Below are 27,061 nucleotides of genomic sequence, written 5' to 3' on the forward strand. Positions count from 1 at the left end.
CAGAGAACCCCTTTGGCTGACTGGCAGAATAATAAAAAAATCACAACAGGATTATCATTATTTTTGTGATGGTTGTTGTGTTTTTTTAAAAAACCAGAATTATAAGACAAAATGAGACTTAAACATGGAAGCATGTCTCATTAGGTTGCATAACCTTGAAGATTTGTATGCCATTGTAAAAAGCTCAGCAGGCATAGTATGGAATGGAGAGAGTTCACACACACATCATCACTGAAAGAGAGGGAAGAGAAAGCACTGTAGGTTAATTTACCTGGTTGCAGTACACTGACCACCTCAAGGTGGCAAAGGGGTGAGAGCAACGCTGCTTGGCTTCCCAAGGAGGGGAGAGCAGGAAGAGAGGACACAAGAGACAGTTAAACAACATTCACAGGGAACGAGTATGGGTGCACCCATCTATAGGCATGTATGCGCTGTGGGTCAGGGAGCAGAAAGAGAATTATGAGGGAGACCTCTGACCCAAATCCTTCTTTTGGCAACTGACCACCGTGGACAAGCTCTGGGCCGCAACAAAGCTGCTTGTTGCCAGACCACCTATGGTAATTTCCCTACCTGCCTGCTGGTTTAGAAAGAACTTGGCAAGAGGGAATGGGTTGATCCCTTCACTTTGCAACATGGCATGGGGAGGGTCCAGGTGTTTGGCTCACTACTTTGAGCAGAGTTTCTGCAAAACCTCCTACCTTGATCACACAAGTGGCGTGAACATGCAATTAAAGCTGTGTGGGTCAGAAAATGACAGTCAAGATGGAATCCTTGTAGTGGCAGCATTTTTTCCTTAATAAGGACCAAAAATGGGTACGAAGTCCCTTCCTAAAAACTGCAGTTACATATCGAGTCCACACTTACTCCCCTGTTTTAATCACCCACTTTTCTGTAATGACTTTTGTGAAATATGCTACTATTTGCAATTCTTAGTAACTTTTCAGCCGCAAGAACATCGTAAGACCCGGAGGACAATAGCCTGATATTTATAAATGAAACAAGTACGTTTTTAAAGTTGCTGTCCTCCAACACCAATTGTTGTTATCATTATCATTATTCTTTTTCCAGAGAATGTGAATGCAATGACCCAAATCTCTCTCTATACGTCTTGCGTATGTTTAATTATTGTTCAGTTATACTGTTGTCCTTTATTTCTTTATTGTTGTAGGTTATTGATGTATATGTTTTTATTTAACTAAATAGATTTTTTTAAAAAAACACAATCTCAATTAAAACCAAAACAACTTCAATAAAATCAAAGCAAACTACATTAAAGCAACAAGCCCAAAATTTGTCTCAATCTTCTCCCTCTTCTTATGAGGGAACCTAACAGAGCAACATCTGAGAACTCTTCATATCAGAAAACTGAGCCAGCCTCTCACTTTTTGGGGAGGGAGAAGTAGAGTCTGGGAGACCTACCTGGAGGCTATTTTGACGAAGTACTCATAGGCATTGTCCCTGGAGGGCTTCAGTGACTTCAGCATCTCAGAGAACTCGCTGTCATACCGTGCATTGATGTCATCCCCTATGGTGGCCAGGCGCCTGCCCACTTGGTTGTTGATGCTGCCCAAGAGATGAATGACCATGTTAGACATGCCTGTGGAGGCAGACTGGCATACGGCTTGTATTTTGGGTATAGGTTTCAAATATGTGCTCTTACTTGTCATGCTCCGGCTGCATCACAGCTATTTCTGGATCTATTGGCATTTCCTGCCCAGTCTGCTCCTGCTCCTGTTGGTATCGATAGAAAACATAGCTCTGGAAGACCTCTTCTGTCTGCTGTGCCACCTGGTCTTCTGCAAAAGGGCAACAAGGAGGATAAGAAAACAGGCACCTCCATCTAGAGCAGAACATGTGGCATTCCAGATGCTCCAGCTCCCAGGAAATGCAGCCTGATCTTCTGCATATTTACTCTGATCGGATTGCATTTATTAGGGCAAAGTTAGAGAACCTGTGGCCCTCCTACCTGACCACTGGCCACACTGGCTGGGGCTGATGGGAGATGGAGTCCAACAATGTCTGGAGGGTCACGGAGTCCCCATCCTTGCTATATATGGGAGCTGAACTCAACTGCCTTCTCTCACATGAACCTGGCCACCAACTGAGATCTGCTTTCGAGACCCTTCCCGGGGTTTCCCCCTTTGAAGGCTAAGCAAGTAGCAGTAGGAGACAGGGCCTTTTCTGTGGTGGCATCCATCCAAGCTCCTTCCCTAAAATTCACCAGCACTTCATTTTCTATCTTTTAGGTACCAGCCCGAGCCCATCCTGTTCTCTTGTGCTTTTAATGACTTTAATAAACTGTATTTAAGGTCCTTAAAAAAATTATTTCTGCAATTTAATAATTGCTTCATCTGCGTTGTAATATGCTAGTCTTCATGTTTGTCCATTCTGTGAAGGACTGAACTAGACATGCCATTCAATTGCCCCAATGAGAATTTCCCTTGGAATGCAAATAGCAGGTTTGGAGAAGTGATTTTTGCAGCGCTGGTAGGAAGAGAAAGAGGTTTAGAACAACAGCAACACTCTTTAACCCCAAGGGTCCAAGGTGCTCAGGCTTCCTTGTGGCTGCTTATTTATATAACAAAAAACTTGCACACTAAGTTGCATCTAGTTGGCCCCAAGGTGAACTACTTTGAGGCATCAGATTCCTGATCAGCTGCACCTGCTGAATTTTCTTCCTCTGCATAACTACTTAAAGGTGCAGGAGCCTTGTCCTCTGGCACAGGGACACCCTTAACTGTTGCACATATACCAAAGCAAAATTTCACTGGAGAACAATGGCAGCGGTTGACTCACATCCGTTTTGAGGAATCCCAAATCTCAGGCTTGTATCAGTTTAGCAAATTTGCACTTGGATTTAATTACTCTAATCTCTTTCGGTTTCATGGAACTGGGCTGTTTCCAGCTAAGCACCGCCTGATTCAGTGTAGATTCACCCCTGGCAGAGATTCACTTCTGGTTTTGTTACAGGTAACAAGGAAAGACGGGAAACCGACAAGGTGTGGCATTCTGGAATTCCGTCTACAGATACAAATGGAGCAAGGAGGCGGGGAAGATACTGTTGTGGTTTTAAAAAAAAAAAAAGGAAGACTAACTGTTCTCTGACACTCCAGAGGTGTGGCTGTACAGACTTGGAAAAATCCAACTTTTCTAAGGTCTACTGCCTGAATTGTCACAGTTGTGAAGAGGATCGAAGCTGAAAACGCAGCGGCTGAGGACTGAACAACTAAGTACAGTGGTACCTCGGGTTACATACACTTCAGGTTACATACGCTTCAGGTTACAGACTCCGCTAACCCAGAAATATCACCTCGGGTTAAGAACTTTGCTTCAGGATGAGAACAGAAATCGCGTGGAGGTGGCACGGCAGCAGCAGGAGGTCCCATTAGCTAAAGTGGTTCTTCAGGTTAAGAACAATTTGGACCTCCGGAACAAATTAAGTACGTAACCAGAGGTACCACTGCAATAGAAACACGGAGAACGCCAATTTACTGATGGCACATCCATGAAGCTCTATAAGGAATGAGGAACCTGTAGCTCTTCAGATGTTGGTGAACTACAACTTCCATCAACCCTGCCCATTGGCCATGCTGGCTGAGTTTGATGTGAGTTGTGAGTCCATCAACATTTATAGGAAGATCCCTGCGACAGCTCCCTCTTTGCTCTGCATCAGAGCCCAAGCTAGACATTCAGCAGAGAGGCGAGTCTGGAAAGCTCTGTCTTTACTCAATTCTCCTCTCAGCATTGGGCTTTCTTTAAAGCTGCAAAAATCCTGTGAAAGGCCCTAGGGACATGTCATACCGGAAATCAGGGTTTAATGCAGGCCTCTGATGCCTCAAAGTAGAAGGGAAAGGAAGACCACAATTTGACAGAGAGAAGGTGGGGGTGGGAGGAAGGAGTCAACTCTTTCCCCTGCGCTCACCCTCACCCTCCAGCTCCTATTAGCAGGCAAGCAGGAGCCTTGGAATCCCAGCTTATGGGGTGCAAACAGCTGGCAGGGGAGTGAAGCGAAGTGGGAAGGCAGGGGGAGAGATGCTTAACCCTTCCCCACTGCTGGAAATTCAGTCTTCTGCCAGCTATTTTTTTCCAGATGTTCAATGGAGATCTGGGTCTACTGCCAAATGATTAGGTTAGGCTATGCACCCAGACTGCAGACACAACCAGCGAGATTAGACAAGGCACATTCCATGGATTTTGGACAAGTACAGTCAAGTGCAGAGTCTGCTCAGCAAGGATTTTACCATCTCCACTCAGTTTGACTTTCCGTATTGGGAAACACGAGGGTGCACACCTCTGTTCATTTAGTCAAATGGACAGCTTTTAGACTAGTCACATTAGCATTCCCAGCTTTAACTAGGAAGTTCAGAAAGGAAAAAGGTTCCATCCCATCTTTCAGCAAGAGCAAGCATTTCTTTTTACACTGGGGCAAGGGCAGGGAGCTGCCCTCTTTGTGCCTGGGCTGTGGTGAACGGGGGAGGGGACACCGTTGGCTCTGTTCGCTTGCCTGATGTCCTGAGAGAGGGAAAGGGAATACAGGGCTGAAAGCTAAGGTTAAAGATGGTGACTGGTTTAAGTGAGATGGTCTTAGGCCAGTCAACCACCAAATATTATATATTTAGCGACTTTTCTCCCTTCTGTAGTCTTGATGATTGATTTATTGAACCTATAATAATAATAATAATTAAGCTCAACAACTTAGGTCAGGGGTAGGCAACCTAGGGCCCATGGGCCACAAGCGGCCCACAGGGGTCCTTTAACCGGCCCATGAACTGCCCCACGAACCACCCACTCGGGAGTCCCTGTGCACTGCGCTAAACTGGTGCAGTGTGGGGACTAGCTTCCGCGGTGCCAGAAATTGCGTCTGTGCATGCTCAGACTCCGGAAATCACGTCTACGCCGATGCCGGAAATCGTGTCTGCGCAGATGCAGGAAATTGCGGCCCAGGTGTGAACCGGCCCAGGCGAGGTAAACCTTGCCGACCCCTGACTTAGGTGAAGCCTCCCCCAGTCAATCCAATGGGTAGATCACTGCCAGATTTTTTTAATAGTGGGAGTAGATCGTAGTCTCTTGGGAGTTGGACATTCCTGGCACAGTAGATACAGCACTGACCTGAGGAAACCCCAGTTGAAATCTCAGCTCAACCATGGAGTTCACTAAATGACCTTATGCCAGCCACTCTCAGCCTCACCTACCTCACAAGGCTGTTGTGAGGATGTGGGGAGAGGGGACCATGTGCTCCATCTTGAGGACATCACAGGAAGGGCACCATAAAAATGTAGCATCCTTACTGAAGTGTGTGAACCTCATAGGCCACTTAGCCCATGCACATCAAAGGCAGCAATCCTAGGCATGTTTCCTTGGGAGTAAGCTTTGGTGAATATGGGACTTACTTCCTAGTAAGCATGCATCGGATCTTGCTAAAAGACTTCTTAATACAGAAGAGCTGTGCCTTCCAGAGAGCCAGTGTGGTGTAGTGGTTAAGAGCGGTAGTCTCGTAATCTGGGGAACCGGGTTCGCGTCTCCGCTCCTCCACATGAAGCTGCTGGGTAACCTTGGGCCAGTCACACTTCTTTGAAGTCTCTCAGCCCCACTCACCTCACAGAGTGTTTGTTGTGGGGGAGGAAGGGAAAGGAGAATGTTAGCCGCTTTGAGACTCCTTAAAGGGAGTGAAAGGCGGGATATCAAATCCAAACTCTTCTTCTCTTCTTCTTCTTTGCCTTCCTCTCATGACCCTCTGATGGGGCAAGAGCCATTTGGGTCCAGAAGCAAGTTTCCTGCACAGATTGCCCTCCTAAATCCGCCATCTATTAAATGGAGGTAAAACTATACAGTGCTCCTGAAATCTTACACACATTGCTGAAAACTTTGGCGCTGTTGGCTCCAGCGTGGCCAAGTGGAAGTTTACCGTATTTTTCGCACTATAGGACGCACTTTTTCCCCTCCAAAAATGAAGGGGAAATGTGTGTGCGTCCTATGGTGCGAATGCAGGCTTTTGCTGAAGCCTGGAGAGCGAGAGGGGTCCGTGCGCACCGACCCCTCTCGCTCTCCAGGCTTCAGGAAGCTATCCCAAGTCTTGCAAGCCCGGCGGGATGTCCCGCGGGCTCGCAAGGCTTGCGGGCAGCAGCCTGCACCCAAAAGCTGGGGACAGCGGGGAGGCGCAGAGCCGCCACCCCGCTATTCCCCGACCTGATCTGGAGGCTGGCGGGGGGAGAAGCAAGCCTGCTTCTCCCCCCCCAGCCCCACAAGCTCGGGGGATAGGGGGATGGCGAAGCGCCGCCATCCCGCTATTCCCCGACCTGATCTGGAGGCTGGGGGTGGGAGGAGCAAGCCTGCTTCTCCCCCCCCCCAGCCCCACAACCTCCAGATCAGGTCGGGGAATAGCGGGATGGCGGCGCTCCGCCATCCCGCTATTCCCCGACCTGATCTGGAGGCTGGGGGTGGGAGAAGCAAGCCTGCTTCTCCCCCCCCCCAGCCCCACAACCTCCAGATCAGGTCGGGGAATAGCGGGATGGCGGCGCTCCGCCATCCCGCTATTCCCCGACCTGATCTGGAGGCTGGGGGTGGGAGGAGCAAGCCTGCTTCTCCCCCCCCCAGCCCCACAACCTCCAGATCAGGTCGGGGAATAGCGGGATGGCGGCGCTCCGCCATCCCGCTATTCCCCGACCTGATCTGGAGGCTGGGGGAGGGAGAAGCAAGCCTGCTTCTCCCCCCCCCAGCCCCACAACCTCCAAATCAGGTCGTGGAATAGCGGGATGGCGGCGCTCCGCCATCCCGCTATTCCCCGACCTGATCTGGAGGCTGGGGGTGGGAGAAGCAAGCCTGCTTCTCCCCCCCACCAGCCCCACAACCTCCAGGCTTCAGGAGAGCCCCACCGCCAGCCCCACAAGCTCGGGGGACAGCGGGAGAGGCGCAGCGCGCCCTTCCCGCTGTCCCCCGACTTGGCTAGAAGGCTGGCGGGGGGAGAAGCCTGCTCCTCCCCGTTGCCAGCCCCGCAAACTCGGGGGACAGCGGGAGAGGCGCAGCGCGCCTTTCCCGCTGTCCCCCGACTTGTCTAGAAGGCTGGCGGGGGGAGAAGCCTGCTCCTCCCCGTCGCCAGCCCCGCAAACTCGGGAGACAGCGGCAGGGGCGCAGCGTGCCCTTCCCGCTGTCCCCCGACTTGGTTAGAAGGCTGGCCCAGCCCCGCAAACTCGGGGGACAGCGGGAGAGGCGCAGCGCGCCATCCCGCTGTCTCCCGACATGGTTTGGAGGCTGGCGGAAGGCTTCCTCCTCCCCCAGCCCCGCAAGCTCCCAGAGCGATGCCAAAGCTGCGCGCAGCTTCGGCATGGCTCTGGGTCCCGTTCTGGGGGAGGGGGAAGCTCGGGCTTCCCCGCCCCAGCCCCGCGCCTGGCGGGGGGGGGAATAAATTTTTTTGCCTTTATTCCCCCCCCCCCCAAATCTAGGTGCGTCCTATGGACCGGTGCGTCCAATAGTCCGAGAAATACGGTATATTAGGCTGCAAATCAGGTGAAAAGTTAACTCCGTGCTGTATGCAGTGTTATCAAATCTTTCCCCGGCACAACTTAAAACATGACCACAACAAGCTCTTTAGGTGGCTGCAAATGATTTTATTTACCACTTGGAAACTTTACAGAGGTGCACATGCTACCACAAAAGGAAACCTGGTCATTTGTAACAAGGAGTGAGAAGTGTATTTTTTACCACCAAATCTCCAAACTTCAGGGAAGCAGCTATGAAGTAGCAACTGAAACATCATGTGACTGGATGCTACATTTCCCGAACTGTTATCTGCAAACCATGTTCAAGTTTCCAAGAAGTTAAACAGTCATTTGCATCAGTTAATCAATAACTGCATTATAGTATGAAGATGCAAAGTGCCATGGAATTCTTAAGCATAACTTTCGTTGAAAGAGCCCTTTCCCCTACCCCTGGCCTTTTTAGGGTCTAACTCTTTCATGAGATGGAGGGAGCAGGAAGGGGTGGAAGATGCTTCATCAAAGAGTACATTCAGTAGGTTAGGCTGTTTAAAGTGAACATCTAAGCAACTGTCCATTCAGTAAGATATTAGCCATGTTTGCCCACCATAAGCCACAAACCATGACTTACTGTGTATGCAATGTATCCAATTTATTCCTTGCCGCTAGCATTGTGAGGAAACAACCCCTGATCCCTGGCTTAGTATTATACTGGAACTAAGAACTGTGGTTAACAATGATCTGAGGCCCAGGTTTGCTCTTGGCTTACCAACAGTGGTTTGTGGGGAATGAAACAAAGCAAGACCCATTTTCGACTTAATGCTAAGCCAAGGATTGTGGCTTGATTCATTCCAACATTAATGGGGAGGAGGGAAGTTGAGTGAAATTTATTCCTTTATGGTATGCCACAGTTTATGGTTTACAGTAACATGAGAAGGCAGCCATAGTCTATCCTGCTCTGCACTTTCCATGCTGTTGATGACCCAAGGCACAAATTTCACCAGAATATCTATGTGAATTAGGGCTGGGCGACATCTGGTTTTCAACATGATATATCACCAGCTAAACTTTGTGATATAGTCATACCTCATGTTATGTTTGCTTCATGTTACGTTTTTTCAGGTTGCATCCAGCGGAAAGGGTTGCTTCCGGGTTTCGCCGCTCGCGCATGTGTGCAAAATGACGTCACGCGCATGCACAGAAGTGGTGAATCGCAACCCGCGAGTGCGCAGACGTGCCGCTGCAGGTTGCGTTCCTTTCATGTTGTGAATGGGCCTCCGGAACGGATCCCGTTCACAACCAGAGGTACCACTGTACTGATAAATCACAATGTCTGAAATAAGGATGGAGCTATGTAGAGGCAATGGCTGGCTCCACGGTTTTCCCCACATTGTGATTTTTGTGTAGTATACACAAATCATGATTTACAATATATTGCAAGGTCAAAAATATGACATGAACTTGAAAATGGTTTTGGATGATGTATTGATATATTGCCCAGCCCTAATGTGAATAAGGTAAGATTGCCCATGGCTGGCAAACCATGATGGGTGTCAAGCAGCTCGCCAGGCCAGCCTAGATAAGGCCATGCTGATCCTTGCAGAGGGCAATGCCAACACTTAAAATGGCAGGGTCCCTTTTAAGGAATAGTGATACCATGGCGTCCTAAGAGAGACATCTGTTTATACAAACGTTAAAACTGCATTTGAAAGCAGAAATGGGCATTGTCAATAAATCAAACAATAAAAGCCTTGCACCAGACCAGTCCTGGGTGGGGTCTTGTGAAAATGAAACCATACAGCTGACTCATCTCAGGGTACAATTTGGTTGCAAACATTCTAACCACCCACAAGTTGCAGACAACGAGAATGAAAAACACTCATGTCTTCAAATATTGTTCTTTTTTTTTTTTTTTTTTTAAAGGATTCCTGTATCTCTATCCTCTTCTGGAACAAGAAGCATCCAGTACATCATGGCAAACATAGCCAAATGAAAGCACACTTTTCAAAAGGAAAGCAGCAGAGTTTAACCCTTTCACCCCTTGCCACAATCCTGATAAAAATTCTGCTCCCCGTGAACTGCTATTTCAATCTCCTGAACTCTGCAGCTGCTCACAGGGGCCAGCTACTGAATATTTGCTATAGAGAAGAGAGATTCTAGCAACACCCAATATCCTATGTGAAGCAAAATCCAGAGGAAGAACTTATCTGCAAAGTTATCTTGCAGGTGTTCCTGATAATGCCCCTTTTCAAGCCAAGCTCTCTAGGGATGCCAAACCTTGCCAATACTAGAGTCACTTAAAAATCAAAACAAAACTCTGATAACCTTTAAGGTTCCCAGAGAGAGATCTGTTTATACAAAGGATGACAAGCTATTACATTGTGGGATGTGAACCACACACCAAAATTTAACTGTTGCAAAAGGTATACCTACAAAGGAGTTGATCTCTCACCTTAAGTGAGCAGTGGTTTCCAGCCCAGCTCTGCATATTCCGGGCAGCTGATGGGGCTGGTGCACACACTGCTCTCAAGGTAAGGCTGAACCACACATTAAGCTGCTTACAAATGTTACACAACTCCAACATGGAGCTGGTGGTCAACAAAAGAGGTTTAAAGACTCTCTCAAGGTAAATCTTTAAAAAAGTAGTATAAACACCGACAACTGGGAAACACTGGCCTGTAAGCGCTCCAATTGGAGAACAGCCTTTACAAAAGGTGTAATGGGCTTTGAAGACGCTCAAAGTCAGGATGAAAGAGAGAAATGTGCTAAGAGGAAGGCATGTTTGGCAAACCCTCACCGTGATCAACTCCCACATGGAAACCTATGTCCCCACTGTGGAAGGATGTGGGGATCCAGAACTGGCCTCCACAGTCACAGACCCACTGTTAAAACTGTGTTTATGGAAAACAATCTTCTTCGGCTATGAGTGATTGCCAAAGAAGAAGAAGAAGGATGCAACTCTTGTGCATGAAGGACGGGGAACCTCTGTTCTGCTGGCCAAACATGGCCCACCACATTTCCTGTAAACTACACCCACCGTGTGATGTCAGGCAAAGTCACGGCTCTGACATCAATATGATGTCAGATAAAGTTAGCTTGCCAAGAAGGGAGAGATAAAGATCTGGCCAAGCAGTTCAAAAAGGTTCATCACCCCTGCTATGAATGGTAGATAAAGAGGAGAGAAAACACAGGTGTGCTTTGTAGATGCCTGAAACACCTCTCTTTTTTTTTGCTATACACAATAACATTCCTGTAAGGAGTTAGGAGCTGGGTTTATGTTAAGAAATACACTCTCTTCTTCTGCTCCATGCATCTGCTAGAAGCTTTTTCATTTAATCTACTGGTGTATTTCAGTTGAAACCAGGCTGTTTCCCTTTGCACAAATCTAGCTGAATTGTAACTGTTGACTCACTAACACTGATGAGTCAACTGAGCACCGAACAACAACAAATTTCATACACGGGGAAAGCAAACATCAGAGGACATAACCTGAAAAACGCCTAGGAACAAAGGATTTCAAGGAAGAGGTGGCAGCCTTCGAGTGACCAGAAGCGACCAAATGTGCTTTGGGCTCGGCTGAGTAGATGAAATCATGCCTGGTTCACACAAGAAGGCAGAAATCTTGCTTTGTAAACACCAGCTTTATAAACAGGACGTGGTCAAAATATAAAAGGTTTGGGGCAACCTATTATGCGAAGTTAGCAAAACCTTTGAAACGGAAACTATTTCTATTTTCAAATCATCACGAACTTTTCCTGTTTTGCTGCTCCATTTTTCATTTTGTTTAAAATAAGATTTAAATAGAAAGGCACAATGCCTCAGGATGCCTTCCTGCTCACATGCTATGTTGAAATGAATGAAAGCAGCCCATGAGCACACTTGTTATGCAATGTCACTGTTTTCCTGTTAGACTGCACTCTTTCAGAGCACAATCCTGTACTGAAGTTCCATATACTGTAACAAACAGCCTTTTCCAACCTGGTACCCACCCAATTTTGCTGCTTCCAGCATCCCAGCTATTGACCATGCTGGCTGAGGCTGATGGGAGGGATAGTCCAGAATATCTAGTGGGCACCAGGATGGGAAAGGTCGAGCTACAGGATTCGGCAGAGCACCACCACCATCATGCCAACAGAACTTCAGACATGCTACTGCTGTGACAGATATACCCATGAAAGGGCTGAAATGGGGCAGAGTCATGGGGAGAACATGGGCGGCACAGGGAAATAGTGTCATGATTAAAATGCATTTTGCACCTCTAAACATTACTCGAGTAAGTTGGCAACCTTAATAAGCAGGACCATTAAGGCCAATTTGTGTATTTGTCAACCTTGTTTACGCTTTTGATATATTCATATAGAATGCTTTTTAAAACATGAATCAAATCTGCATATTCTGTTCTATCCTTTTACTTTTAAAAGGTACAAGTAACTTGTGCTTTTGTGGGGTACTTTTTATTTCTACAAATTGGATTTGTGCACTGCCTCCACTGGAACCTCTAGGTTGCTTACAAACATAATCTCAAATACAAAATTCAAAGTGCATCATTGCATTTCTTCTAGTTCACAATTCTCAGCCATTGGTGTGACTTCATACCAGCCCTGAACATGGCACATGTATGACATGGAGGCCACAGAGAAAAAAATTAATTATAGCCATTCCCATAATGAGGACCACTCCTCCCACAGCACCACAACACATCAGAAGATATGATGCAATTCGAGCAGTCAATCATAACAGCATCACTCTATAAACTCTGGATCGGGAAGCAAAGTACCTGTCCTGAGGCTACATCTCTCTCTAGACCCACATTGCACACACTTAAAGCTCACTCCAGTGTTGAGATACAAGGAGAAATGGCATTTTGCACACACTAAAAGAGGAATTTGCAGATAATAGTCCGTGCACAAACACATCCCAAAGAGCAGCAGTATATAATGCAAGAGCCATAGAAAAGAGAGCCTGTCAAGGGTGGTGAAGTGGTTAGCATGCTGCAATTTGGCTTATGCACAGTTGCCTAGGAGTAAACTGTTGAACTCAGCCACGATGCAACTTGTAGAAAAACAAACCACTGAGCTTAACACAAGCCAGCTTTCATTTTTAATTAGACGTGCCAACTATCTTGCAAAGAAATATTGACATCTGAACTGCTAGCGGGAAGCAGGAGCCCCATCCAAGGAAATAATTGCCTGGCTTCCACCTGATTGTTTCTTTCATTCTCTCTAACTTCCACTATACTAAATCTGTCACAAACTCTCTTACAATATTAGAACTTGGGGACATTCAACAATGCTGAATGTTGGAAGATCCAGGGCAGACAAAATAAAGTGTGGATACTGCTGTGATACAAATTATACAATGTAATCCTGTCTAAAAAGATAAAGCCAAAGCAAAGCAACATAGAATTGTACATGGGATACTATTGACAAAGCTACAACGACTCATTTGCAAGTTCACAAGTAGAACAGGTTAAAATGTGCATGAAGGCTCACCACTGAGGCAAGTCTTTGCAATTGAACATTCCTTCCCCTGCCTGCACCAGAGCTTTGGGAGATTCCACATACACACCTTCCAAGCTCTGATCCTGTGCAAAGTATTTTGCTCATCAGGAGTGTGCCCAACTCAAATACAGTTGTACCTTGGATCCCGAACACCTTGCAAGTCAAATGTTTTGGCTCCCGGAACGCCAAAACCCGGAAGTGAGTTTTCCGGGTTTGCAAACGTTCTTAGGAACATGAACGCCTGACGCGGGTTCTGTGGCTTCCAATTGACTGCAGGATAACTATGGGATGATGAAACAATGTGCTGTGGACCCCTATCTTAGACACATTTACTAGGCAGTAAGCCCCACTGAATGCAGTAGCGCTTCTAAGTAAACACAGGAAAGGGCTGTAGCTCAGTGACAGAGGATCCGCTTTGCACACAGAAGGCACCGGGTTCATTCCCAGCATCTCCAGGTAGGGCTAAGATAGTCTCCACCCTGAAATCCTGGGAAGAACCTTCCAGTCAGAGTAGACAAGACTGAGCAAGCTCCTGTGCACAAGTCTCCAAAATTCATAGGAAGCAGTAACTTTCCTGGGCCAACCCAAATATTACCAAGTAGTGAGCAAGCTTTCAGGTTCTCCAGCACTCTTAATCAGGACAGAGACCATAAAGAACATTTTAAAGGGTAGGGGACAGAAGCTGGCTGATGTTGAACAACAGAATCTGTATTTACATTGCAGTCAATGGACAGAATGTGGGAGAAGGTAGGAGATGCTTACTCACTATTTTGTAACAGTTTGGCTTTCTTTTTTAATGAGTCTACCAGGCTACCTTCATATGCTGTGAACAAAATTGTACTATACCACAATTACCGCTCTGGAAATTATTCTAAGGAAAAGACTGATGTTGCAGAGAAGGATCACACTTCTGAATGAGGAGATAAGGATTATCTCCCAGTCTTAACTGTGTGGGTTAATTGTCCTGGTGTAATAGTGAGTATTGGACTAGGAACTGGGAGACCAGGACTTGAATCCCCACTCAGCTGTGAAGCTCACTGGGTAATTTTGGACCAGTCGCTGTCTCTTAGCCTAAGAGGGTTGTTGTGAGAACAAAATAGGGAAGGGAGAACCGTGTATACCACCACTTTGAAACTCCTTGGAGGAAAAGTTAGTATATAAATGTAATAAACAAACAAGCAATGGTAATATTTACATCATGAACTGGGAGGGACACTTTTTCAGTTATTATATACTTTCCATTTTTCAATCTCTCTCTTTTTATTTAATTATGATTATTTCCCAACACAGTGACTATGTAATGATTTTTAGAACGGCCACTAAGAAAGACTGCTGAAAACACATTCAGCATTTTGAATTAAGTTCAGTCTTGGCACTTTTAATTATATTGCACTGATTCCTTTATAACAGGCACATTGGAAATTTTGGAGAGGAAATAGATGACAGCTGCAGCCTGCACCTTCCACTGAATGTACTGAATCAGGGATGGGGAACCTGCGGCCCTCTAGACATAGTTGGACTCCAACTCCCATCAGTTACTACCAGCATAGCTATTGGTCAGAGGTGATGGGAGTTGTAGTCCAGAAACATCCAGAGGACCACATGTTCCCATGCCTGTATTACACACCTTCACCCAGTCCATTCAAATAATGTAGGGAATCTAGCCCTCTGTTTTTAAAATCTGCAGCAAGTTCTGTTTTGTTGTACTTAATGCTAGGATTATTATTATTTTTAATAATAGCTTTATGTTTTACTTTGCATCTCAGTTGTGTTTACTCAACTATATGTTACGGGATGGCATACAAATGTCATAAACAAACAGTCGCATACTGACTTGAGTGTAGCGTTAAGTATTTAGATAATTGTTATAAATCAGTGGTTTCCTGTGCACTGTTGTTACATAGTTAAAACGAAACAGGCCTCTCTTGTAAGTATCTAAGGAAAGGTTACCTGTGAACTCCACACACATACCAAAGGGAAACAAAATCTTTTATCCCCCATAATATTAGAATCTGGAGACATCCAATGAAGCTGAATTATGGGGGATTCAAGACAGACAAAAACCAGAAGTACAGAGCAGAGGTAAAGTACAGTGGTATCTCTGGTTACGAACTGAATTCGTTCCGGAGGTCTGTTCTTAACCTGAAACCGTTCTTATCCTGAGGTACTACTTTAGCTAATGGGGCCTCCTGCTGTCACCGAAATAATTTCTGTTCTCATCCTGAGGTAAAGTTCTTAACCTGAGGTACTACTTCTGGGTTAGTGGAGTCTGTAACCGGAAGTGTCTGTAACATGAGATACCACTGTATAGACTTTGCTGCTACAAGACGTGCTGATGGCCAACATCTTAGGTGGTTTTGAAATCGAATTAGACAAATCTAAGGAAAGCTAGTCAGGATGGCCATAAACTAAGCTACCTTTCATGATGAGAGGTAACCGGTTGCCTGGGAACGACAGCAGGAGAGGGCTCTCATTTCATGTACTGCTTTTGGGCTTTCCAGAGGCATCTGATTGGCTGTTGTGGGAAGCAGAAAGCTGGACTTCAGATAACTCTTTGGGCTAATCCAGCAAGACTGGTTTTATGTTCTTATAAGGTCAAAACAGACCTTAAGATCAGCAAAGGAAAGCAATGGTTGAGGATATAGTTCCACTCATCCTTTTACAGTAATCAAAGCAAAAGATCCAGATAGTCACATCTCTTACCTGAGGCAACTTCCAGGGATGATCTGCGTCTCTCTGTCCTCCTCCTGTTTGCTGGGTCACTGCTATTCCTCCTCGAAGCCATACTGGAGGGGAGCTTTGGGAGAACAGCGTTAATCTGCAAAAATTCAAGGGTCAGAGAAACCAATTTGTTAGTGTTGAGAGTCAAAAGTTTGGACCTGGATGCTAGAAAGAATCCTTGGGTAATGTGACTCACTGTGTGATTGCAGCAGCTTCCTCTTCCCTGAAGAGCTCCACCTCTCAGTAATTTGACTCTCTGCTTTTCTTACTCACCTCCAACTCCCCTCAGTCCTGTGAGTCTCCTCTCCCACTCCTTAGAAAACATTCTGTCTCTCTGTGTGTCACTATCCAAGCCTTGTTCCTTAACCTTAACTGTCTGGCAATACTCCCTTATCAGTGGAAAGTCTGTTGTCAATTAAAACTTGAGGTCCCACTAACGTAAAACATTTCATAGACACTCAGGATGATTTTACACATGCCAGAAATAGCATCTTTATAAGACTCTAATTGCTAAACACCTGGCTGCTGATGGGAGAATTTGCTGGGACAATAGTGAATAGATTGAGGACATTGGGCTTATTTCAATCATAGCTGTTTGCCTTCAAGTAAGCTATTAGAATCCTCCACTTACTATTCATAAATTCTGAGACAGGCACTCAAAGTGTGCCTCAACAAGGCTTTCGAAAAGCAGATCAGGAACCCAAGATGCCTATGGACACCTGCAACAAAAAAATGCAGGGAAGCTGGATTTCGTTTTAATGCAGGTGTCCAAAGGAGAACAACAAAATAGTTCTATGTTGAAATAGCATGAAGAAAATATGCTTTAACTGAAGATCTAAATGGATGTAACGAAGCCAAAAACTACAGTTGCAATACATGAATTTAAAAACAGATGGCTAACTGCCGACATTTTGGAACAAGCATTCATGCAGAGAAAACTACCATAAAGTCCACAAGTATCATGTCTAGATAGCTCAGTTGGTTAGGGCGTGGTGCTGATAACATCAAGGTTGCAGGTTTGATTACCATATGGGACAGCTGTGTATTCCTTCATTGCATGGGGTTGGACTAGATGATCCTTGAGATCCCTTCCAACTCTACACTTCTATGATTGCGGATTAAAATTTCAAACTGTCAGATGCATTTCAGCCACACTGGTATTCTTCAGTGACTTGAAAACAATCAGGAACCTCAGTATCCTCAACTCCAGGAGCTGAAGTATCGGATGCAGGATTCTAGTCAAGTAATAACAGAGCTACTGGAGAATGCTGCTGAAATCTATGCCTTGCTCATCATGGCCATAGTCTCATTTAAGTCAATGCCATTTTAACCAAACAAGGATTTGAAGCCATTTGAGCAAACCAGAAGTGGCTGAAGGTTATTTCATGCCCGCTATTCAAAATTGCATTATATTACCTTAAAAAAAATCAGTACAGGGTGGTGTAGTAAAGGTAAAGGACCCCAGTCAAAGGCGGCTATGGGGTTGCGGTGCTCATCTCGCTTTCAGGCCAAGGGAGCTGGCGTTTGTCCACAGACAGCTTTCCAGGTCATGTGGCCAGCATGACTAAACCGCTTCTGGCATAACGGAACACCGTGACAGAAACCAGAGGGCACAGAAACACTGTTTACCTTCTTGCCACAGCAGTACCTATTTATCTACTTGCACTGGCATGCTTTTGAACTGCTAGGTTGGCAGGAGCTGGGACAGAGCAACGGGAGCTCACTCCGTTGTGGGGATTCGAACTACCAACCTTCTGATTGGCAAGCCCAAGAGGCTCAGTGGTTTAGGCCACAGTGCCACCTGTGTCCCTAGGATGGTGTAGTATCAAGGAAAGAGTACATAACAACCAACATAGCTAATTGTCATCATTAGTTTGATAGTACAACATGCTTTACACATATACCATATTTTTCAGTTTATAAGATGCCCCCTATTTTTGGGGTCTCAGATTTAAGAAAATGGGGGAGATGTATCTGTGTATAAGATGCCCCCTAATTTTTGACATTATTTTTTAGGGGGGAAACCTAGTCTTATACATGGAAAAATACGGTACTTTAAATGAAATAAAAACCCAAGACATGTGTCCCCTTATCATGAAGGGGTCACAGACAAACCTGTGCATTTTCACCAACATTTTGAAAACCTTCTACTCTCACACCCCCAGTTCAAAGCAGAAAAGCCACTGTTTCTTTGCTATCCACAAGTATCAATGTGTGTGGAACAGCTTCCATTGTCTGAGTGTCCAGATAGAAAGAACCCAGAGAAATGGGAACCAACAATGCAGAAACCAAGAGTGTGTACACCGAATACTATATGCATATGCTTCAAGGAGAAGTAAAAAATATTTAAGACCAGAAGTATTCATAGTGGGAAAACAAGCAGGACCTCAAATACAGCAGCTCATGTTGCAGGGAGAAGATATGAGATTTTCTTCCATTATCTCCTATGCAGCAAGAACCTTAGAACATAGATAGAAGTTGTCAATATCAATGAAAGGCAAAGGACCCACATTTCTGCATTATATTTAGCATTAAAGAGGCCATTCCATTCCTCAGTTACCAAGAGTAAACCTCTCTAATGAATAGTATGGTTAAACTGTAGCCGCCTACTCTTGGCAAGGCATTTTATGGTTGCCAGAAAACAAACAAACTTCAGGCTCCCTGCTAATTTTACATAAATTTAATACATATGACTCAGCAAGGGCAGCCCTTCAAGGCACTGGAGAGAAACATTGTCACCTGCTGACATTTGCGGCTCAGATTGCTTTTAAAGACACAAAGGCTGGAGCAGGGGTGAGGAAAAATGTAACCCTCCAGATTTTGCTCGAGTCCAATTGCCATCTGCCCAGTTAGCATGACCAATGGGCAGGGGGGATGGGAGTTGTAGTTCAACAACATCAGGAGGGCCAAAGGTTCATTGTTGCTGGTTTAGTGTTGAACTAGGACTGGGGAACATGTAACAGTTCCACTTCTCACGAGATGCGCTCCCCTCATGGAAGCCATTTTGGTTGAGGAAACTGCGTCCATCTTGTTTGAATGCTACAGTTGACAACTGAATCTTGTCATGTGCACAGGCAGCAAAATAGACACATGATGAATATGCAACTTCCACATAGGAAATGTCAGTTTGTGTGAAGCAGCCATAAACCAAATGAAAGTGGTGATGTTCATTAATGTCTAGTTGTCCTCAGTTTGGTTTGACATACTGAGATCAACCTTTGACCAGCCTAAGTCTGGGATCAAGTAGCTCCACAGTGAATCATCTTTCCTGTGGAGGCATCAAGCAGCAGTACTAAAACCCACTTTGTGGGTGGGGGTGGGGAAACACACTTAATGGCTAATTGTGCTTATCTACATGATAAAGGGGAAAGAGTTAACTCCATTGTATGTTTTGAAAAGCTCACAATGGCCAGTAGTGGTGGTGGGAGCCATAAAATAAGGGAAATGATCTCTTGTATAAGAAGAGTTAATGTTCAGATTGTCAGAAGGATGAGCATTTTTTCAGGGATAGGCACTGTGGGCAAAATTATTGCAAAATGTGTTTGTGCTGAAAGGTCATGCTATATCTGCCTGGTACATGAGGCTGCTACCTTCTATTTCTGGCAGAGTTTTCATGGATGGCAGGCAGAAATCAACAGAGGAGAGGAGAAATGATGGGTAATGCCGGACCTGTTGAATTTCATGCAATTGGAAAGTACTAATTCCGCTTCTAACAAATAATACTGAAGCACAGAATCAGTGTTTGGCTATGATGGAATTAAGACTGCTGTGTCTTTAAGAGCTCTGCAGCAGGGAGAAATTAAAAGAGATGTGCAGATTTCCCTATGATTGCAACTCCATGCAAAAACTTTTTGGCCGCCCACTGAATTTCCTTGTCATTAAGTTTTTAATGAAGGGGTGGAGAAGCGTTAACCCTCCAAGCATTGCTGGCCTACAACTCCCTTCATCCCCGACTACTGGTCACTCTGGCTGGGGCTGATGGGAGCTGAAGTCCAACAACTTCTAGAGAGCTTCAGCTTCCCCAGTTGTAACAACAGAGAGAAATGAACAAGGAATTGCTGAGTGGATATTTCCTGGAAAATCTCTCTCTTCCTCTTTCACCCATTCCCGCAGCTTAAATAAATAAACCAGATGATTAAGAGAGAGACGGGGAAACACTGGAGGTAATGAAAGAAGCAGGTCAAAGAATAGAGTGTGATACCTTATTTTCACTCAACAATCTAACGCCGTTACTTTCATTCTGACAGGATCTCTGTGCAACTATATTTTAAGCTGGAAAGAGAACAACCTGGTGGATTATAGACCTCTTAGCTTGATTTGAAAACATGAGAAGCTGTAAAACGAATCACCAAGCAAACAGTCTGCAGAGGAAAATGGACTTGGATGTGATTAAATGATGGCACACCAAACTCCTGCTGCAACGCGCAAAAGACATAACGAACTTCTGAAAGGTTTGTTGTTTTTGTTATTATTAGTCCCACCTGCCCTTCACCAGCAGGTCCCAGGACATGGTACAGTATTTTTTAAAAATCAGTGTTTAAAAGTCAAAACTAATAACAGTCACAGGAGAAGGACAGGTCCTGAAAATACATAATTCAGGGGTCAAAGGCTGGAGCAAACAGGTATGTTTTCAGCATACATCGGAAACTATAACGAAGGTGTAAAATGCATCTCTGTGCTGACGGAATTCCACAAGCTAGGAACTGCCACAGAGAATGTCCTAGCCTAGGCCACCACCTTCAAACTTCAGTAGGCAGGGGAACTATCAAGAGGACCAAGAAGGAGGGCAAGCAGTCTTTCAGATATGGAGGGGAGGGGGATGACAAAAAGGACAGTGGGCTCCACCTGTTGATGGCATTTTACCATTGCACTGTGGAGAGCGTATTAACCTATGGTCTGTGTGTGTGGTTTGGGAGCTGCACGGCCAGGGAAAAAACAATGCTATCCAGGGTTGTAAAGACTGCAAAGAGAATAATTGGGTGCACTCTTCCCACCTTAGATCAAATCTATGCTGCCAGGTGCCATAAGAAAGCGGCAGAGATAGCGCAGGATAGTACGCACCCCGGAAATGATGTTATCAGAAAGGCTACTTCATAAGGTAGATCAGGGGTGTCAGACTCAAATTCATCGGGGGCCGCATCAGCAGTTTGGTCACCCTCAAAGGGCCGCTAGAGCGCAGACGTTCTCTGGCTTGTAGGCTGCGGTGCATGCGCTGAAGAGGCGGCTTTCTTGTGTAAAAAAAAAAAGCGAGAATAAAAGGTGAAGGCCGCCGGCGGCTACACGGGCCACATGACGAGGTCTGGCGGGCCGGATTCGGCCCGCGGACCTTGTGTTTGACACCCGTGAGGTAGATGATCCTGAGGTTCACCTAGTCCAACCTGCACCAACAGATGGCCAGCCAACTTCTGCTTAAATAACTCCAAGGAAGGAGAGAGTTTATAACCTCCCTAGGAAGACCGTTCCACTTTCTAACAGTTCTTACAGTCAGAAAGTTCTTCCTGACGTTTAGTCAGAATCACTTTCCTTTTTAGTTGAAGCCATTGATTTGAGTCCTACTTTCTGGAGCAGGAGAAAACAAGCTTGCTCCGCCCTCCATGTGAGACCCCTTTAGATATTTGAAGGTGGCCATTATATCTCCTCTGCCTCCTCTTTTGCAGGCTAAACATACCTAGCTGCCTCAGCCATTCCTCATAAGACTTGGTTTCCAGGCCCTTGGTTATCTTGTCGCCCTCCTAATACTTCTACAACTGTGTCACAACAGTGTTCAAGGAATAGTGTCTGCAATGAATCATTCTACATGTTGCATAACACCTCCTTTGACAGACATAAAATGTACTGTTTGATCTTCCTAAAACAAAACCAAAAAACAAAACAAAACCATGCAACACTTGAAAACATGTCCGTGGAATTTTCTTATTAATGTTTTGACCATTTCAGCATTTTTTTAATGCCTTTAATATTTAATATAGTAAAAAATGTTGTAACCCGTCCTGGGACCTTAAGAGTGAAATACAGGGGGGAAAACAAAGGGAATAATAATAATACCCTCTACATGAGTTTTGTGCTACAGATTTTCTGTAACTTGTGTCTTCCCTTCCCCTGGCACTCCAAAACACTTGCAGTTAAAATACATTCATCACTATTCTAGTTATAACTTGTGCTGTTAATCAGAATCTTAATCACTGGAAGTTAATTCAAGTTTTAACTTGGTGTTGCAATTTTTGTTAGCAAATGGATCTTTCATATGCCAAATACAGTATTCTGTGCTGCTGAATTAGCTCTCATCGGCTGACTAAATCTTTTCTGGTACAGGAACTGGTCATACACAGATTTTCTTTATTAGTAAACTCATAACTGTTGCCTGCTCAATTATGACTGATGATTATTTGCCTAACGTCATCACCATGCATTGTACTTTAGACAGTATACAAGGACAGGGCCCTGCCCCGTCTGTAAATCATTTTGAATAATGCTAATTATAATAAGCACCTGTATATCACATTTCAAGGACTCAGAAACATATTCACGGACATAAAATAAGGGGCACACAGAAATGAAAATAATAGGGAGAGAAAATGTTCCCACCAAGAACTCTTCAGGTTTGTGTAATTAAGATAAGACCCTTATTTGCATAATACTTCAGATCACTTTTCATGGATTTAACATGCTGTCAAACGCAGTGAGGAGGGCTAGGCAATTGGAAGTAGTGGGATTTCCCCACTCTTTCCAGAATTCTAACATGTCTCAGCGACTGTGTGTTGGAAAGCAAGACCTCGTAGTTATTTTAGATTAATTAAAATGGACCACAAGGTTGTAACTATATGTATGGAATCAGAAGGCGGCCAGTCATAAGAGCAAATAGAGGACTGACGGCATCCTCATTTTATGTGTATTCATTTAAAATATTTTATATTCTGCCCCTCCCTCATAAAGCCACACTCTGGGCAGCTGGTATCAAATTAAAACAACCCAAAGAACACATTACATATGATCAAGAACCCACAATCAAACTGGACTCAAGCACTCAGACAGCACAAGTTCTAATGTTAACCAGCTGGGAACGGGTTAATCTAGGGAACACCAGTGATATTTGTTTCCACAGAGGAAATCAAAAGAGTCAATTGCCAGAAACTAGAAGCTGGCAGAATGGATGTGGATGCAGCAGCAATGCCAGGAGATTGCAAACATTCTGATCTTATCAGAAAGTGCGTGCCATGTAGGCACTCTGCCTACTTGGTCCCAACTATAAAACAGACCTTTGCCCTATCTATGTTTCCATTTCCCACAGTATGTATTTATTACACATACACACACATACAGGCGCACGACTTTGCAAACTCTTCCTTCCGCATCCAAACCCCTTAGGCAAAATTTTCTTTTGTCAAAATATGTAAGCTCTTACATAAGTGATCCATTAAAAAAAAAAGCAATATGGAAACAAGAAGCAAATTTGGAGCACATTTGGAATCTAACAAACCTTGTAATAACCAGTATTTTTTAAAAAAGAGAATAGATCTCTAAAATAATATAACACAGATCAATCAGCGTTAGCACCTTAAATTGGACCTGGAAATAAACCGGCAACCTGTACAGCTGTTTTAAAATGAGGCGCAAAGCCTAAGCATAGGCAACTGAAAAAAGCTGTATATTGCTTCTCTGTTTACCCTTGCCCACACTTCTCTTCCAGTCCTCTGTTATTTCATCTGTGTTAAAATTTAGCTTGTAAGCTCCTCAGGGCAGGGACCTAACCTTCTGTGCTCTGAGAAGCAACATGCATGACAATAGCGTCATAGTGGTAATATATGAAGCTGCTATGTGATGTTGATAATAACCCAGAGCAGATGTGAGTTCCAGCAGCTCAGGGTGATTCATTTTTCCAATATGCAGAAGGCTCACAATTGTCAGGTTACTGACCTGACAAGAGATAGCCACTGAGACATCCCATCAATACCTCAAGTTAGCCACATTCAAATTCATTTCCTGCAAGCATAAGTTCAGTCTGTGGGGTCTGTGTTTGCAGAGAATGACAAATCACCTCTGGTGGGTAATCCTTTTCTAAGAAATGCATATATGCTTCCTTAAAACAAGCAAGCAGGCCATTGGGCCACCCCCAATCGATAAAAATACATAGCTAACCGAGGCTCTGCCCCCCCAACAAAAGGCCTGGTACCCCAACAAAAATCCTGGTTACGCCTCTGTATTATCCTGCCCCCTTCCTCTACTTTATCATAGTATATCACAGGTTCTATCAATGGTTTGCTACAAATTGCAAGGAAATTATATGGAGAAGATAAGCAAGTCAAATAGGATTCTCAAAAGAGCTTGGAATTCAAATTTAATGCTGCTTTTAAAAAAAGGATTCCAGTTTTCTCAGGCCATACAGCTAGCCAGACAATCTCAGAAGTTAAGTGTGTGTTTGGAATGTCCCAAGTCTTGGCTACGCACATAAAGTGATTTATTGCATGGAAGGGCCTGAACTGTCGATTCCAAACAGTCCTTTATAAAGGAGCAATATTTCTCGTGGATGAAATGTAGTAAGGCAGATAACCAGAAAATTATCTCTTCAAGGGAAAGGTTAAATGCGACTGCGTGGTGGGTCCCAACTTGTGCCATGTTGAACTGCTTACCATATGCATTATCAGATCACTGCAAACCTAACAAAATGTGAGTTTGGGAAAGTGGCACATCAGACAGTCTAGTTTTGCAAAGTGGTGGCTCATGCTGGGAGCTGCTGTGCAGTCAAAAGTTACGCCGCCATTGGGGCATTGGGTTTACTGTACTTTTTATCTGTTTCCTTTTCTTGTGTGTTCATCTGCAGGAGGAACACATCTCATGGTCCTTCCTCTCTGCTCTGTTAGGGCTTTTAGTCTGTAGTGTTAACATGCAACAAAACAACAACACTGCAAACTGGCTTATAAGTATAAAACCAAATTTACTAGAATAATAGCTAGACTAGAGATAGACTTGTAACCATTCAAGCAACAAACATACTAAGGTGCCATGTGCAAAACAAAGCCTGGAGATACTGTAAACATGGAGTGGATAAATGTACAACTGTATCTTAACAAGTTACATGTGCAATAAATGTTATACAGACTAGATAAATGAACCGTTCAACAAGTCTTGAGTTGGAAACACAAAGCTGTATGCATGGATCAATCACAGGAAGGCAAATCAAAGCCACCACCCTGGTGAGAATAACGCAAGTGGGCAAAAGGAGACCTGTTCTCCAGATATATTACAGGTTTTGCTACAAGCTTCATTAGTCCGAAAAACCAGTCATACAAAACGGTTTGCTCAGGCCAACTCAAGACCTATTGAACATCTCATCCAGTTCAATCTTTGAAAAACAGCTTTGAAAAACTTTTTCATATTCTTCAGTGTGCTACTCTTGCCATTGTGGAGGCACGGGGTTGCCGTTCTGTGATTGGACTTACACTACTTGTTGAATGGTCTACTGTATGAGGGCAAGAATCACACCTCTTGCTCCAGCCCTGCCCATCACTGCTATGTGGCCCCTAGGAGGTTGACCATGAGAGACTGCAGGACTAGGGAACAGACCCTATTGAATTCAGCAAAGCTTACTTCTGAGTGAGCTTGGTTTACCTAGGGCTACAAGTCTTGGTAGCTGTACACAGAGGACATTTACATTCACAGAGTCTTGAAAGGGGTGCACAGCTTTCACCCGTTTAGCCCTGCCTTCACTTCCATTTCCTTTCTCTGTTATTTCACCTGCCTTGGATGAGCCCCTTGGGACAGAAAATTGTCTTCATACACCATACACACAGATGAAACGACGTCAATAAGGTCATGTCACAATAGCCCAAAGACCACCTCCTTCCCTCTTGGGTGTTAAGATCAGGAGGACTCCTCTTGGCAGTTCCACAACCTTCAGAAGCTGAAAGGGGGCATTCTCTGTGGGAGCTCGTAGGTTGTGGAATTCCTTCCCAAAAAGGTGCATCTAGCACAGGAGTAGGCAACTTAGGGCCCGGGGGCTGGATGTGGCCCAATTGCCTTCTCAATCTGGCCTGCGGGTGGTCCGGGAATCAGCGTGTTGTTACATGAGTAGAATGTGTGCTTTTATTTAAAATGCATCTCTATTTGTGGGGCATAGTTATTTGTGGGGCATAGGAATTTGTTCGTGTTTTTCCCCAAAATATAGTCTGGCCCACCACATGATCTGAGGGACGGTGGACTGGCCCATGGCTGAAAATGGTTGCTGACCCCTTCTAGCACCCTCACTATACAGCTTTGATGATATGCTAAAGATGTACCTCTTTGCCCTGGCCTTTGATACCCGAGATATGTGTTTTGGGGAATCATCCTATTCCTGTGATGCTTCAACTGCTTTCAATACTGAATTTTAGATTGCTGCAATCTGCCCTGAAGCCTGCTGTTGAACGCCAAGTAATACATTTAGTAATAATAATGTATTTCAATTACAGTGATATGTAGAGATACACATAAAAGAGAACATGGACCTGCGTCCCTGCTAGGTGCTCTTACCTTTGACTAAATTATGAAAAACCATTCACCACTAAAAAGAGGGCTGGAAAACTGTTAAACATGTCAACTTCAGAGTTATGAAGAAACATTACACTGGCATCCTAGAAGGTGATGTAACAGTGGGCGCCTTCTGTGCCAATTTTTAAACACCTGCTGAAAACCTTTCTATTCCACCAGGCCTATGCAGGCAATTAAGACTACATCCCTCACAATGGTGTTTGTTTTTAATTTCTTTTTGTTTTTAACTTCTTAGGGTTTGGTTTTCTGTTTCTATATTGTTGTAAATGGCTGTGATATATTTTTATGATACATTGGCATATAAATATTTTCATAAATAAATCGATAAACTATTTCAGAACCTTGCAATAACCTGCCCACCCCAACCCAGTCCTGATAGCAAAATGCATTATTTCATTGTAACAGTTTCCAGTGAGGTAGACATGTCAGTCTGTTGTAGCAAACATAACAATGAGGCCTTGTTGCTTCATCAGATGCATAAAGTTGTTATCTTCAGTTGGCAGGTACTTGGGTATACAAAGAAGAAAGTAAACAGTGAGATCAAGTGGTAATGAAATGCAAAAAAAAAGCATGTGACAATTATATTAAAGCTTAAAGGCAAGTTACATGAAAGGCACACATCAAGGATTCATTGACCACACTCATCTTCCAACTTGATTTATGCTATAATGTCATCCCCACCCTTCGGCATTCTACATGGACAACTGGGCCAGTCTCTACACATAAGAGTACCCTGGCACAAATCTTACATTCAGCAAGAAGTAGAATACAATGGTACCTCGGTTTAAGAAGAGTCCTGTTTAAGAACGATGCGGTTTATAAACTCCGCAAAACCAGAAATAG

The 27,061-nt window shown here is 44.5% G+C and overlaps 1 protein-coding gene across 2 annotated transcripts in view; it reads right to left on the minus strand.

The window, feature by feature from the left end:
• The window catches only part of BAK1 (BCL2 antagonist/killer 1), a 38,195-nt gene that overhangs the window by 5,800 nt on the left and 5,334 nt on the right, over window positions 1-27,061 (minus strand). Inside the window, exons 2-5 of one of the 2 annotated variants that reach the window (XM_077928889.1) lie at window positions 16,326-16,413; window positions 15,677-15,791; window positions 1,661-1,796; window positions 1,420-1,563 (exon numbers count right to left, since the gene is read on the minus strand). In XM_077928889.1, the coding sequence (XP_077785015.1) occupies window positions 1,420-1,563; window positions 1,661-1,796; window positions 15,677-15,758 (362 nt within the window). In that variant the 5' untranslated portion in view covers window positions 15,759-15,791; window positions 16,326-16,413. The remainder of the gene's footprint in view (window positions 1-1,419; window positions 1,564-1,660; window positions 1,797-15,676; window positions 15,792-16,325; window positions 16,414-27,061) is intronic. The other variant, XM_028734033.2, reaches the window with a different exon arrangement.

The sequence above is a fragment of the Podarcis muralis genome, chromosome 5 (genome assembly GCF_964188315.1).
Source record: "Podarcis muralis chromosome 5, rPodMur119.hap1.1, whole genome shotgun sequence".
NCBI lineage: Eukaryota > Metazoa > Chordata > Lepidosauria > Squamata > Lacertidae > Podarcis > Podarcis muralis.